The sequence below is a fragment of the Salpingoeca rosetta genome (assembly GCF_000188695.1).
Source record: "Salpingoeca rosetta unplaced genomic scaffold supercont1.11, whole genome shotgun sequence".
Lineage (NCBI taxonomy): Eukaryota > Choanoflagellata > Craspedida > Salpingoecidae > Salpingoeca > Salpingoeca rosetta.
Genome location: NW_004754923.1, coordinates 541373 through 554681, shown reverse-complemented (window position 1 = coordinate 554681; position 13309 = coordinate 541373). Strand labels below are relative to the sequence as shown.

The following is a 13309-nucleotide window of genomic DNA, read 5'->3' as shown; positions in this document are numbered from 1 at the left end:
GTGTAACCTTACGTCTCACACACACACACACACACACACACACACACACACACACACACACACACACATGCTGACGGACCGCAAACCCTCGTTCTTGAAGATGAGGTAACCGGCGTGGAAGACGTTGCGGTATGACTTGGTGTACGTGCCGTACGACTTCATCTCGCCCTGCCACACAAACCACAACAAAGCATCACACATCAGAGTACAGGGGATGAGCTAGCAGACAGAAACACAAGGAGACAGATAGACAGAGAAACAGAGTCAGAGGCAGAAGCCCTCACACGCAAACACACACGCACACACACGCACAGACACATACACACAGACCTGGAGCTGCATGCGCGTCTTGATGACTTCCAGTGGATTGCTGAAGATACACGCTCCCATGGTGGCGACAGCACCTGTGCCATACCTGACCAAACACACACACACACACACACACACGCTGTAAGTGAGCACAAGAGAGCAAGATGCAGGTGCAGTACCTGAGTGTGCCTCACATATCGCACAACTAGATGGGCACAGACACAAACACAAACAGATACACACACACACAGACAGACACACTTACACAGACAAACACACTGACACCGACAGACACACGGACACGAGATGCGTGCGTACTTGAGGATTGGCGGGAGCGAGGGCTGTGGTTTCTTGACGACTGCCGTGGGCTGGCCCGAGCCCTGTGCACCACGCTCCTCAACGGCAGGTTCGGCGGCACGGCGGGGATGGCCCGATGCTTTGTCCTCGTTTGTCATGACGTTGTTGTAGTGTGTGGCGGTGTCTCTCTGCGTGGATTGCAGCGACGGCAGCGAGATGTGTGGGATCGAGGATGAGAGTCACAGTAGTCAGCGATGGATACAACCAGCGTTTGAGAGTGCGTGCGTGTGTGCATGAGCTGCGGTAGACAGCGAGAGGATGAATGAACAATAGGTGGCACGTGCTCGTTCGCCACATCATGCCACCACCCTGGTGCAGCAAGCACCCCAGCATTTCACAACAGCACGCCACCAGCCAACCAACCACCATCAACATGGATCAAGCAATCGCCCCCCTCGCCCCCCCCCCCCCACCCTTGCTCGCTCGCTCGCTCACTTGCTTGCGCCACTGACCAACCTGCCTCCCCCGGCTGTATTGCTTGAGCGCTGTTGTGGGTGATTTGTGCGTGATTGATTGATTGCGTGAGAACCAACGACCATTGCCCAAACGCACAAACCACGCAGCAGTCCTTCCTCGCTTGCTCGCTTCGGGTGTGTTGTTGTTGTTGTGTTGTTGTGTTGTTGTGGGAGCAGCAAATACCTGCTACCGACCTGCACGATGGGGGTGCCGTGCGAAGACAGCGGCTGTGGCGAGGAGCAGCATCACCAAGGGCAGCAGCATCACCCAGGACAGTGGCGTCACCAAGAGCAGCAAGAAGAAGAGCACTTGCGCCCGCCGCTGTGCTTCAGCATGGCTGCTGTGATTGTGGATGATATCATCATCTGCAGGGAGCCAGGTGTGACGCGGTCACCGTCGGGGATGCCGCCAGACAGGGTTCAGCACGCCAGCCACACCAATGACATGTTCACACAAGCCCTCGGGGGCGGCAATACCTTCGCCTGCAACGGCATGGCCATCATGTGCGACCACCTACAGCTCCCGGTTCGTGTGAGTGAGTGAGTAAGTGTGTGTGTGTGAGCGTGAGTGTGTGTGTGCGTGTGTGTGTGTGCGTGTGCGTGTGTGTGTGAGGAGTGAGTGAATGAATGAGTGAGTGAGTGAGTGTGAGTGAGTGAGTGTGAGTGAGTGAGTGAGTGTGAGTGAGTGAATGAATGAGTGAGTATGAGTGAGTGAGTGAGTGAGTGAGTGAGTGAGTGAGCGAGTGTGTGATTGATTGATTGAGTGAGTGAGTGAGTGTATTGATGACCTCACCAGCGTATCACCCGACGCGCGATGTGTATCCATTCACGTGTCAGCCAACGCTCACACTGCCATCACTGGTCAACGTCGTTCTGATATCCAGCAAACCGCGGCCATGGTGGCGCGTGTTGGCCGCGACATATTGACCGACGTGGACTTTCTCAACCGTATGCGCGAGCTGCACATCGATACAGCTGGCGTCACCATCCGTAAGACAGAGAGTGCGTGCGTGTGTGTGTGTGTGTGTGTGTGTGTGTGTGTGTGTGTGTGTGTGTGTGTGGTGACTCAAGGTCGGTTGCTCCCGACTCACTCTCCACCCACGCTTCTCCACAGTCGATATACCGAATCCTCGAGGCCGTCTCGTGTCGTACATGGATGGGACACGCAACTTTGCCATGATGGACACTGCAACCTATCGTGACCGCTTTCGGCCAACAGTCGCAGATGTTCCCGGTGCGTGCCATGCATGTGATTGCGTGTAACCCTGCTCTGTGTGCATGTAGAATTGCGCACCATGCATATTGCTCTCTGTGTGTGCGTGCGTGCGTGCGTGCGTGCGTGCGTGCGTGCGTGTGTGTGTGCGTGCGTGCGTGCGTGTGTGTGTGCGTGCGTGCGAGTGTGTGCATACGAGCGCAAGAGCCAGCCCGTCTCTCATGTATTCACGCTCACATACCGTCTTAGACCACTATATTGGTGCGAGTGGCGTACATCTGCTGGCGGCGCCCCAGCGAGCAGCAGACATTGTCACAAACCTTAGACGTCGCGGCTTTCGTGGACTCGCATTGCTTGAGCCATCACCGGTACGTGTGGTTGTGTGTGTGTGTGTGTGTGTGTGTGTGTGTGTGTGTGTGTGTGTGTGTGTGTGTGTGTGTGTGTGTGAGCTCTCTAGGCATAAACCCCCGCAATATGCTTCCGAGAGGGATGGGGTTTTCCCTCAGTGTCACTCCTCCGTCCTGGTAGCCCTAACCTCCCGGTTTTCCTATGGAGTCGACAACGCATCGGCGGACCTACACTAGGTGTGATCGCGTCATTTCAAACTGGGAGAATTAGTCGTACGTCGTGTGTGTGTGTGTGTGTGTGTGTGTGTGTGTGTGTGTGTGTGTGTGTGTGTGTGTGTGTGTGTGTGTGTTGGAGCTCTCTGTCACTGGCTGTGCGTTCTTCGACCTCCCACCTGCTTCCACCTGCTTCCATCCATTGCCTGCGTGCTCTCCCCTCACGTCACATATCTTCGCTTCTCATACCCCAGCCATCACGCACCACATCACACACCGCATCACACACCACATCACACATCCCACATTGCAGCGGGTGAGCGCAGGTGATCTGCCTGCCATGCGTGCTCTCTCGCCCTCCTTCCACGTGTACTCCCCCAACGTGCACGAAGCACGGCGCCTCCTGTCCGCCCCACCCGATATGCCCGCAGTCGCCGTCACACGGCAGCTGCTGGGCGAGCTCGCGTGCCCTGTTGTTGTCGTGCGCTGTGGTGAGGACGGGTGCATTGTTGCTGCACGCACGTGGGCAGCCTCCATCCCGACAGTCGATACAGCACGCTTCGTCAACGACACGGGGTGCGGCAACACGTTCTGTGGCACGTTCCTCGCTGCGCTGTGCCAGCCGTGCTGTGACAGTCGTGATGGTGCTGGTGATGACGACGACGATGACAATGCTCTAGATGATGGTGCTGTACTTGGTCAGCGCAATGGTGATGATGGTGGTGTTGAAGGCGCCGCAAGACAGCAGCAGCAACGACAAGCAGGAGGACAGGGTGTGGGCAGCGGTGATGTTGAGCCCGAGCAGGTTGCGTCGTGGGTGCATGGGGTCCTGCATGATCGAGACAGGTTGCTGTTTGCGGCGCTACACGGCACTGTAGCCGCCAGCTTCACGCTTGAGTCGGAAGGTCTGCCTGGGACCGTCGATCGTGACGAACACACGGCTCGCTTCACACGCCTCTCCACACGCGTTACCCCTCTCTAGCAAGGCCAGCAGTCATCATCTGCCTGTCAACATAGAGCCAGAATAAACAAAGCCAGCCAGCTTTCGCTCGTTAGCTGAGGAGGGGGAAAGGCGTGACAGGGGTGGTGGTCGTGTGTGAGCGCGCCACGACATTCTCCACCACATCATCCACCACCAAAATAACGGCCAAGATGACTGGTGTGTTTGGTGTTTTGTGGGCGCGCGCATGTGTGTGTGTGTGTGTGTGTGTGTGTTTGATGCTCCTTGTTGTGTTGTGTTGCTTTGATGTGTCAGTGCGCTCACGTACAGCTGTGTGTGTGTGTGTGTATGCGGTCCGGGGGATGTTTGCAGACACTCAGGACAGCCAGAAGATGCTGCAAGCCAGGATCGCTGAGCTGGAGAAGGAAACACAGGCAGCAGAATCGCATCCATGTGCGTGTGTGTGTGTGTGTGTGCGTGTGTGTGTGTGTGTGTACGTTCACTGGTACACACCATGCTGCAGTTGGACAGCCTGTGCTCTCGTTCATGTCGACATCCAACAAGCGTCGGACGCTCACTGGTTGTATGCATGCGTGTGTGATGTTGCAGGGATGAAGGAGCTCAAGGAGTTTAGGCAGATCATGCAATCGCCTGCCACAGGTCTCAACGATCGTGAAAAGGCAGCCGTCCAACGCTACACAGCTCTGGTACGTTTGCGATCCCGGTTGCTTCTTCCTCCATTGTAATGCATGCTTGTACACACGCACACGTGAGTTCATCCACACACACACACACACACACACACACACACACACACACACACACACACACACACACACACACACACACACACACACACACCTGATGTGCATCACGACACGACAACAGAAACAGGAGAACGGGTCGCTGAAGAAGCAAGTGCTAGACCTGTCGACGCAACTGCAGCAGGTATCACATCATACCCTGCAGAGCTGCTTTGCAGATACCACAGCATAGCACCCTCCATGTATGCAAGTACACTCACACGCACGCCGTACATTCCAGGTGCAAGCGGAGAATGCTGTGCTTGAGCACAAAGTGGCGCAGCTCAATGGCTTGAGTCGGCGACTCGCAGAGCAGCGAACCGTCATCGAGGTGTGTGGTTGTGTGTGTGAGTGTGTGTGAGTGTGTATGAGTGTGCGAGTGTGTGTGAGTGTGTATGAGTGTGTGAGTGTGTGCTTTCGTGTGTGCATGCGTGTGTGCATGCGTGAGCTTGCAAGGATGTCACGTCACTGCTGTTGTCTGCATTGTGCCTGATGTTTGCTTGTGACTGCATGGGCTGTTGTTGTGTGAGCAGAAACAAGCCGAAGCGATGGTGAAACAAGAAGAGGCAAAGCGGGCAGAGCTCACACAAAAGTTCCAGGTACACCTGTGCGTGTGTGTGTGTGTGTATGTGTGTGTGTGTGTGCGTGTGTGTGTGCACGTTGCGTTCCAACTGCGACGTTACTGTCGACCGCGTACTCACACAAGCCATTCAATTCATGCAATGTGGTGTTCTGTTTGGCGGTTGATGCGCCCATCCATATCCAACAGGCGTCGCTCGCCGACATCTCCGCCCGTGTGGAGGAGAGCAGCAAAGAGCAGAAACAGCGCGACGAATACCACCAAGCGTACGCGGTCGCACACATTCACACGATCCCTTGCTCTTTCGCTGCTGCTGGTGGTGGTGGTGATGTTGGTGGTGGTGCTATCTCTTTGTCGGCGTGGCCAGTGGTGTGGACGGACGACTGTAGGCGGTTGAGCCACAACACCGGAAATCATCTCATTGCAACTGCTGCTTCGTGCTGTTCGCACACCTGTTTCCAACACACATCAGGATGCAAGCGAAGATTGACGCCTTTGTCAAGCAGTCGGAGATTCGGGAGGAGGTGTGTGTGTGTGTGCGTGTGTGCGTGTGTGTGTGTGTGTGTGTGCGTGTGTGTGTGTGGATGCGTCTGCACAGCTCCAAATTCTCGTGTTGCCACACATGCATGATGGCAACAGTTTGACACTCGTGCATTCACAACTTGACTCGACAACACATGATATGGTGCTACTGCTTTACCGTCAATCACAGCAAGTCGCAAAGTTGCTCAAGACGAAGGAGCTTGAGAAACAGCTTGCCGAAGCAAAACTGCAGCAGGTGCGTGCGGGGTGTATGTGCATGTGTGTGTTATGTGCACACGTGCGTGCGTGTGCGTGTGGATGTGTGTGGACGTGGGTTTATTTGGTGTGTGTATGGAAGGCGTGTGTGCGAAGCCATGTGCTGACGTTGTGTGCCTGAACTGGCTTGTTTCCGTTTAGGAGCTTGAGAACAAGAAAGTGTTACAGCAGCAGTTGGCAGTGCAAGGAAAGGCGATTGATGAATACAAAGCGTCCAGTCAAAGCCTCTTCGACGAGGTGCGTATGCAACACCACATGAACATGCGTTTGTGTACGCGTGTGCTTGTATGTGTGTGGGTGCGTGTGTGCTTGTGTGCGTGCGTGTGTGTGTTCATAGGTGCATGTGCACGTCCCCACGCTTGCCCCAGATAACTGTTGTGCTCCTCAACGCTCACTGAGTTCAAACATGCACGCACACTGCGCAGTTCAAGAAGTTGAGTGATCAAGCGACAGCACAGCAGAAGGAGCTGCAGAAGCAGCGCAAGGCGGTACGCACACACCTGCGTTTGCCGTGTGCATATCGTTTTTACATGGCGATGCATGGGAACGTGTTGCCTTCGCCGTACCTCCTCTGCTATCACATATACACACACACATTTACACACGCACACACATTTACACACACACACACATTTACACACACACACACACACACACACACACACACACACTCGCACACACTCACACACACACACACACACACACACACACACACACACACACACACACACACACACACACACACACACACACGCGCGCGCGCGCGCAATCAGGCTGGGCGCATGAAGCAGCTTGAGAAGGAGATGGGTGAGTGGCGGAATGCGTTTGAGCGGCTGAACAAGCAGTGCACCGCTTTCAAGGACGCGCACGACAAGCAGCAGGAGCTCTCCGGTCTGCTCAAGGACAAGGTGGCCACCGCAGTTGACGCTTGCTTGTTGCATGCAGGGCCTGTTCTTGTTCGTGTTTGCTAGTGTTTTTGTTTTGTACACGTGTGTGTGTGTTTGTTTGCTTGTTTCGTGCATTTGTTTGTGTGTTTTCTTGTTTCGTGCATTTGTTATGTGTTTTCTTGTTCATCCGGGTCACTCCATCCTTTTCCTTCCAGTTGACGTCGACTGTCGCCGAGCGCAACAAACTGCTGGAGGAGGTTGCGTCTCTCAAGAAACTGGTGCGCACACACACACACACACACACACACACACACACACATCAAGTTTTTGTGTCTGTCCCGTTTGTCTCTCTTGAGCAACTTTCCTCGTCGATTTACCTTTGACACCGCCACCACCGCCACCACCGCCACCATGGCCCTCTCGTTCCCTTCCTTCTTCCCTGCCTCCTTCACGTACTCACGATCACCGCCACGACGCCCCCGCTCCATGCCTGCCAGACGCGTGCGCTCAGCGGTTCGTGCAAGGAGGTGCAGAGCCAGCGGGCGGAACTGGAGGCCGAAGTTGCCGCGCTCAAGCAGCAGCTGCACCTGCGTGATGGCGGTGATGATGATGGTGGTGATGGTGATGGTGATGGGACGAAGAATGGCGATGATGATGGTGATGATGGTGATGGCAGCAAAGGTGAGGAGGAAGAAGCGAACAAAGTCAGTGATGGGGAAAAGGAGGGCAGCGAGACTGCTGCTGATTAAGAAGTTAGATGCACACCCGCGCTCCCTCGTTCATGACAGGGGTTGCTGGCAAGCGCTGCTGCTGTTCGTGTTGTCGGTGGGGTTGTTCGTATGTGTGAGTGTGTGACACGCTCGCATGCTTTGGCCTTTGATTGGGACATGGCGTGTCTCTGTCTGTGGGAGGATTTTTACAGAGCGATTGTGAGAGTCACACACCCGTACATGCAAGACCAAGCGATAAACAAAAAAGCCACAACAGCTCGCGCATGAAGGAGCGACGCAGCAAGCGTGCACGTGTGCATGAGAGGAGGAAAAGCAGGGAAGCGTGCAAGGGAGGTGGTCTACATTGGAAGCATGATAAGGGGGCGGGGTCAGAAAGAACGAAAGTGGATGAGATGACCGGAGCAGCGCATGTGTAATCTGTCCTGGACACAAACGATGATGATGATGATGACGGCGGTGATGACGATGATGAAGCACGTGTGTGTGTGTGTCGTGTGTACGTGTACGTGTGTGTCGTGTGTACGTGTGTGTGTGTGTGTGCGCGTGCGTGCGTGTGTGTCGCGTTATGATTCCGAGGACTCGACAGTCGCGCCCATCTTCGCTGCCCGTGCGCTGACGTATTTGTCCAATGTCGACTGGCAGTGGGAAACACAACACATCAAGTGTTCAAGGGCAATGGTGTGAGGTGGGTTGAATTGAAGCATGTGGGATGCAGTTCCGTCGTCCACACACGCACACAGAGACACACAGACACAGACACAGACACACACACATCGACACACACAGAAACGTTCACACACACGCGCGCATAGGGTGTGGTGTCACCTGAGCCCAATCGAGGAGGCGCATGCAGTCGACTGGAAATGTGCGATTCGACTGCACGTCCACGCAGCAAACACAGCACCACGGCACACGAGATGAGAGAAGGGCGGAGGAGAAGGTCAGTACTGTTCAAGGAAACGAGCAGACACGGTAAAACAAACAGACAGATAGACATGCAGACATGCAGGCAGGCACAGCATACAAGCACAAATACAAACACACAAAAACACACAAAAACACACACACACACGCACACACACACACACACACACACACACACACAGGCGGACCTTGCTCTGCTGGAAGAGCTGGAGGACGATTGTGAGGTCGGCGATGAGACGGTCGTAGCGCTCCGTCGACTGGTGCTGCCCCGCCTTCTTCTTCTGCCGCCGCTGCATGTCCTGCAACGCGCCCCCCGGGGGAGGGGAGGGGGTGAAGGTGGTGGCGTGTGAGGTTGGTGAGGGCGGTGGCGTGTCGTGTCGTGGTGGTGGACAGCAGCAGAGGAAGAAGAAGAAGAAGAAGAAGAAGAAGGGTCAGGACATGTGCAATAGCAAATGGTCGCCTTCAAGAACACGGAGCATGTCCACGCACGGCATGTGTGTGTGTGTTCGGTACTTTGAGGAGAACGAAGTAGAGGGCGCGGTCGTGTCGCATTTCAGCAAGACGCGCAAACACGTGCTGTGCCGTGGACGCATCTGGTGGCGGTTGGAGCCGGTTGGTGGTGGTGACGTGTGAGCACACATTCAAGCATGCTCCACTTGCACACAGACACAGCTAGCCAGCCAGCCAGCCAGCCAGCCAGCCAGACACACACACTCAGGCACACACACACACACACAGGCACACACAGGCACACACACATACACACCCCTCCTCTCTCTCTCTCTCTCTCTCTCTCTCTCTCTCTCTCTCTCTCTCTCTCTCTCTCTCTCTCTCTCCCTCTGCCCCTGGCAACCACTGCAAGCCGCACCGAGCGTTGCCGTGTGCATGTTGTCAATAATGTGCTGCGTCTGTGCGGATATGTCCATCGTCGTTGCGTCCAGCGCCTGCGATTGCGACAGCCGGCGTACCGTTTTCTGCCACTGAAGTGGTGAAAGAGGGGTGGAGGGCAGTGTGTTGTGTGTGTATTACGTGTGTTTATGTGTTTGACGAAGGAGTGAGCGCTTGGACGCGCACATGGATGTGTGCAAGTGCGTGTCAGTGTGTCCATTGAGGTATGCCTGTGCATGTGCATGTGCATGTGCCTGTGCATGAGCATGTGCATGTGTGAACCTTCTTCTTCTGCTTATCGCTAACGCCAGATGGTGACGACGCTGTTGCAAAGACGGATCTGCAGTCACACAATGTGTGCATGTGTTTGTGTTTGCGTTTGTGTTTGTGTTTGTGCAGGTGTTGGAGAGTGTGCATAGGTGCGCGTGTGTCAGAGACAACAATCAATACACCTTCTTCTTGCTGGTCTCTCTCTCACACACAAACACAGACACAGACACAAACACACGGACACACACGCACACACACACACGCACACACACACACACACACACACACACACAACACAGGTCGCACGCACGTGTTATCGCTGAATTCCGGCGGTGGCGGAAACGTCGAGAGGGCAATGGATTCTGTGTCACTTCGCGTGGACGCTGCAGGCAGACATGCGTGTGTGTGTGTGTGCGTATGTGCGTATGTGCGTGTGCGTGTGTATGTGTATGTGCGTATGTGTGTGTGTGTGATGGGCGGTGGGGGACCATTCGTTCCAAAAACACTCTAGTGCAACTGCACACACAGACACAGACACACAGACAGACACAGACACACACACACACACACACAGACAGACACACACACGCAGACAGACACAGACACACAGAGACACAGACACACACACACACACTCACGCTGCCTGTGCGGGGTGTTGTCGTCTTCGGCGTCGAGTTCGAGGCGAAGACGGGAGCGGCGGCGGTCGCACGTGATGTACACGACAACACAGACAATGAGCAGCACCAGCGCACCCCCGCCCGCAGCAATGCCAATGATCACCGCTGGTGGTGGTGGTGACAAGTGTGGCGATGAAGTAAGAATGGGGTGGTGACAGCAGACATTGGCTGGGTTTACGCGTACGCCATAGAGACACATGTGCGCACACACTCATACACATACACAACGCACACACACACACACACACACACACACTCACTCACTCTCTGAAAGGACAGTCTCTGTTGGTGGCGGAGTGTTGCAGTAGCGGCCATATGGATTTGTTTCCGTTCGAAAGCTGGCCATGACAGTGCGTTGTTGGTGCAGCGGCGTGATGATTGGTCGATGAGCGGCCCAGCGCACGCACACCCACACACCCATGCACACACACACACACACACACACACACACACACACACACACACATACACACACGCACACACACACATACACACACCTGTTTTCGCCGCTTGAACTCTTGATGCTGCATTCATCCCGGCACTCCCCGTCCTCAAGGTACTGAACCACAAACACACACATGTACACATGAATGCGAGGGTGAAAAGGGCTGTCATGCTAATCATGCAATGCTACATTGGTGTGACAGCGAGAGTGAACGGGAATCACACCTTGGATCGCTGGCATCTGGCACAGCTCTTGCCGTTGTCGGCGCAGTCCAGGCAATGGCTACCACACTCCTCATGCAGCTCTGAGCAGGTGTTTGTGTCTTCTACCTGTTGTGCCCACAGGAACAAGGCCGTTGGACCCAGGGTTGCTGCAGCATGAACGACAACTTTCAAGCCGACAAGCTACATACACAGAAGCAGAAGCAGAAGCACACTGACACACACAAAACAATGCAAAAAGCAGAAGCACACTGACACACACACACACACACACACGCACACACACACACACACACACACACACACACACACACACACACACACACACACACACACACACGCGCGCGCGCGCGCGCGTCCACAATTTCAGGTGTGCGTCACGTACGTAGCCAGATGGGCAGCTCGACAAGCATTGGCCGTTGAACTCATATCTGCGACACACGCCAACGCACGAGCCTGTGGAAGGAGCGCGAGCGAGTGATCATAATGTCAGGGCAAGGCGCCAATCACCATTGATGCATGCATGGCACACGCATGGCACAAGCATTGCACACGCATGGCACACGCATGGACAGCGGGGGGGGGGGTCCACACCTCCTTGGCAGCGATCGTTGTCTGTCAGGGACGAGCCATCATCGCTGCAAGCAAGCAGCCAAGCAAGTGAGCAAGCAAGTGAGTCAAGTGAGCACGTCAGCGTGATCGTGATCATGTTTGCTGAAGCGTGGGCGTTCCATCACTGCCACAGCACTACATCTCCAACACACACACACACACACACACATGCACAGCGATCATGCCCATACCATGGCGTGTTGTCTGGCTCGGTGCTGCAGTCGACATCCTGTGCCTGAGCGCCGGCAAGAAGCGCAATTACCACCACTGCCAGCAACACAGCAACAGCGAACACACCTCCTCCACCCACCCTGTTGTTCCTCCTCAGCCTGATCCTCAGCCTCATCATCATCGTCGTTGTTTGTTGTTGTTTGTTGCGTTCGTGTGTGTGTGTGTGCGAAAAAAAAAAAAGCAGAAACAACAACGACGACTATCAACAACAGCCTGGCCCTCCAATTCCGAACACACACGCGACCAAACACGTACACGTACGCAAAGACGCGAGTGCACACGCGCGCACGTATCTCACCGCCAGCGCTGTTGCCATTGTGATCTTTGTCGGTGCAGCTGGAGCACACCCTTAACCCGCGAGTGGTGCATGGGCGACACGCCTGTCCCGAGACGAACAAGCCCTGTGTGCGACGTGCGCGCAGGAAGACACTGCTGTGGCCCGTGACATGACCACAACCACAACGATGATGATGGCGCAACGCGCGAGTGATGGCCATGGCAGCGGTGGTGCTGGCGGCCTCAAGTGGCGGCGACGATGGACGTGGCTCCTGTTTGCATTCCTGGGCATCCTCGCAACTCAAAGTATGGATTTTTGTTTGTGTCTGCGTGTGTGTGTGTGTGTTTGTGTTTGGATGTGTCTGTGGCTAACACACACCACCCATATGTATGCACATACACGCACTCTCTTACAAACAGACAGACAGACAGACAGACAGACACACACACACACACACACACACACACACACACACGCTCTCTGTCTCCTTGCTCGCCGGGCAATGCCAGTTGTGTGCGTCTCATCTGTCTGCCCATACTCCTCACACATGTGCTCATCACACGAATGCACACGCATGTACCCCATCCCCTCCCCCAACAGGTTGCCTGGTCATGCCCATGCCCGCACCATCCAATGCATTGTCACGACAGCCGGCGGCAGTGGGGCAACCGCTGCCATCCACCGCAGCTGCACAAACATCCACCTCTGCTGCAAACGCATCTACAACGCCCAACATCACCACCACAAGCACGAGGCATCACATCCCAGCAAACACAACCTCCTCCACCACCACGCACAGCAATAGCACCACGACCACGACCACGACCGCCAACATCACCACCACCTCAAGTACCCAGGGCAACATGACGACAATTACGAGCACGGCCAATGCGACCACAACGGAGGACACAACCAAACCACACACCACCATCACCACCGCATCGGCACCGTCAACCTCGGCGTCGTCGTCGACCACGACCTCCACGCCGCAGCATTCGCACAGGAGGAAACGGCTCAAGGGCGGCGAAATCTTCGCCATCATGTGAGCCGTGTGTGTGTGTGTGTGTGTGTGTGTGTGTGTGTGTGTGTGTGTGTGTGTGTGTGTGTGTGTGTGTGTGTGTGTGTGTGTGT

The 13309-nt window shown here is 55.1% G+C and overlaps 5 protein-coding genes across 5 annotated transcripts in view; 3 read left to right on the top strand and 2 right to left on the bottom strand.

The window, feature by feature from the left end:
* PTSG_04820 (uncharacterized protein) overlaps window positions 1-919 on the bottom strand; it is a 3451-nt gene extending 2532 nt beyond the window's left edge. The window contains exons 1-3 of the mRNA XM_004994080.1: window positions 628-919; window positions 331-415; window positions 87-168 (exon numbers count right to left, since the gene is read on the bottom strand). Coding sequence (XP_004994137.1) covers window positions 87-168; window positions 331-415; window positions 628-764 — 304 coding nt within the window. The 5' untranslated portion in view covers window positions 765-919. The remainder of the gene's footprint in view (window positions 1-86; window positions 169-330; window positions 416-627) is intronic.
* A 229-nt stretch (window positions 920-1148) lies between these two features.
* Window positions 1149-3936, top strand: PTSG_12217 (uncharacterized protein). Its single transcript, XM_004994079.1, has 5 exons — window positions 1149-1647; window positions 2006-2111; window positions 2236-2355; window positions 2584-2702; window positions 3208-3936. The coding sequence occupies exons 1-5, from the start codon at window positions 1324-1326 to the stop codon at window positions 3874-3876; spliced, it is 1338 nt and encodes a 445-aa protein (XP_004994136.1). The 5' UTR covers window positions 1149-1323; the 3' UTR covers window positions 3877-3936.
* A 74-nt stretch (window positions 3937-4010) lies between these two features.
* On the top strand, window positions 4011-7886 carry PTSG_04817 (uncharacterized protein). Its single transcript, XM_004994078.1, has 14 exons — window positions 4011-4053; window positions 4207-4287; window positions 4444-4541; window positions 4723-4782; window positions 4879-4968; window positions 5171-5236; window positions 5407-5483; window positions 5690-5741; window positions 5930-5995; window positions 6157-6252; window positions 6441-6503; window positions 6789-6923; window positions 7118-7180; window positions 7400-7886. Exons 1-14 carry the CDS (start codon window positions 4047-4049, stop codon window positions 7649-7651), a joined length of 1206 nt encoding a protein of 401 aa, XP_004994135.1. The 5' UTR covers window positions 4011-4046; the 3' UTR covers window positions 7652-7886.
* On the bottom strand, window positions 7809-12067 carry PTSG_04816 (uncharacterized protein). The gene is made up of 14 exons (XM_004994077.1): window positions 11862-12067; window positions 11653-11696; window positions 11444-11514; window positions 11062-11166; window positions 10890-10951; window positions 10657-10730; window positions 10354-10497; window positions 10026-10098; window positions 9728-9785; window positions 9426-9537; window positions 9071-9150; window positions 8746-8856; window positions 8459-8509; window positions 7809-8268 (listed from the first exon to the last, which is right to left on the bottom strand). The coding sequence occupies exons 1-14, from the start codon at window positions 12020-12022 to the stop codon at window positions 8197-8199; spliced, it is 1218 nt and encodes a 405-aa protein (XP_004994134.1). The 5' UTR covers window positions 12023-12067; the 3' UTR covers window positions 7809-8196.
* A 27-nt stretch (window positions 12068-12094) lies between these two features.
* On the top strand, window positions 12095-13228 carry PTSG_04815 (uncharacterized protein). Its single transcript, XM_004994076.1, has 2 exons — window positions 12095-12483; window positions 12779-13228. Exons 1-2 carry the CDS (start codon window positions 12348-12350, stop codon window positions 13222-13224), a joined length of 582 nt encoding a protein of 193 aa, XP_004994133.1. The 5' UTR covers window positions 12095-12347; the 3' UTR covers window positions 13225-13228.
* The last annotated feature ends 81 nt before the right edge of the window (window positions 13229-13309 follow it).

Bases quoted from the DNA above. Each gene is read 5' to 3' on its own strand.
- PTSG_12217 (XM_004994079.1), top strand. From the start codon at position 1,324: ATGGGGGTGCCGTGCGAAGACAGCGGCTGTGGCGAGGAGCAGCATCAC. The intron at 1,648-2,005 runs GTTCGTGTGAGT...TCTGATATCCAG, and splicing joins GCGACCACCTACAGCTCCCG to CAAACCGCGGCCATGGTGGC. The intron at 2,112-2,235 runs GTAAGACAGAGA...GCTTCTCCACAG, and splicing joins TACAGCTGGCGTCACCATCC to TCGATATACCGAATCCTCGA.
- PTSG_04817 (XM_004994078.1), top strand. The intron at 5,996-6,156 runs GTGCGTGCGGGG...GTTTCCGTTTAG, and splicing joins CCGAAGCAAAACTGCAGCAG to GAGCTTGAGAACAAGAAAGT. The intron at 7,181-7,399 runs GTGCGCACACAC...CATGCCTGCCAG, and splicing joins TTGCGTCTCTCAAGAAACTG to ACGCGTGCGCTCAGCGGTTC.
- PTSG_04816 (XM_004994077.1), bottom strand. From the start codon at position 12,022: ATGATGATGAGGCTGAGGATCAGGCTGAGGAGGAACAACAGGGTGGGT. The intron at 11,697-11,861 runs GTATGGGCATGA...GCTTGCTTGCAG, and splicing joins GAGCCAGACAACACGCCATG to CGATGATGGCTCGTCCCTGA. The intron at 9,151-9,425 runs GTGCGGCTTGCA...AACCGCCACCAG, and splicing joins CATGCACACGGCAACGCTCG to ATGCGTCCACGGCACAGCAC.
- PTSG_04815 (XM_004994076.1), top strand. From the start codon at position 12,348: ATGACCACAACCACAACGATGATGATGGCGCAACGCGCGAGTGATGGC. The intron at 12,484-12,778 runs GTATGGATTTTT...CTCCCCCAACAG, and splicing joins GGGCATCCTCGCAACTCAAA to GTTGCCTGGTCATGCCCATG.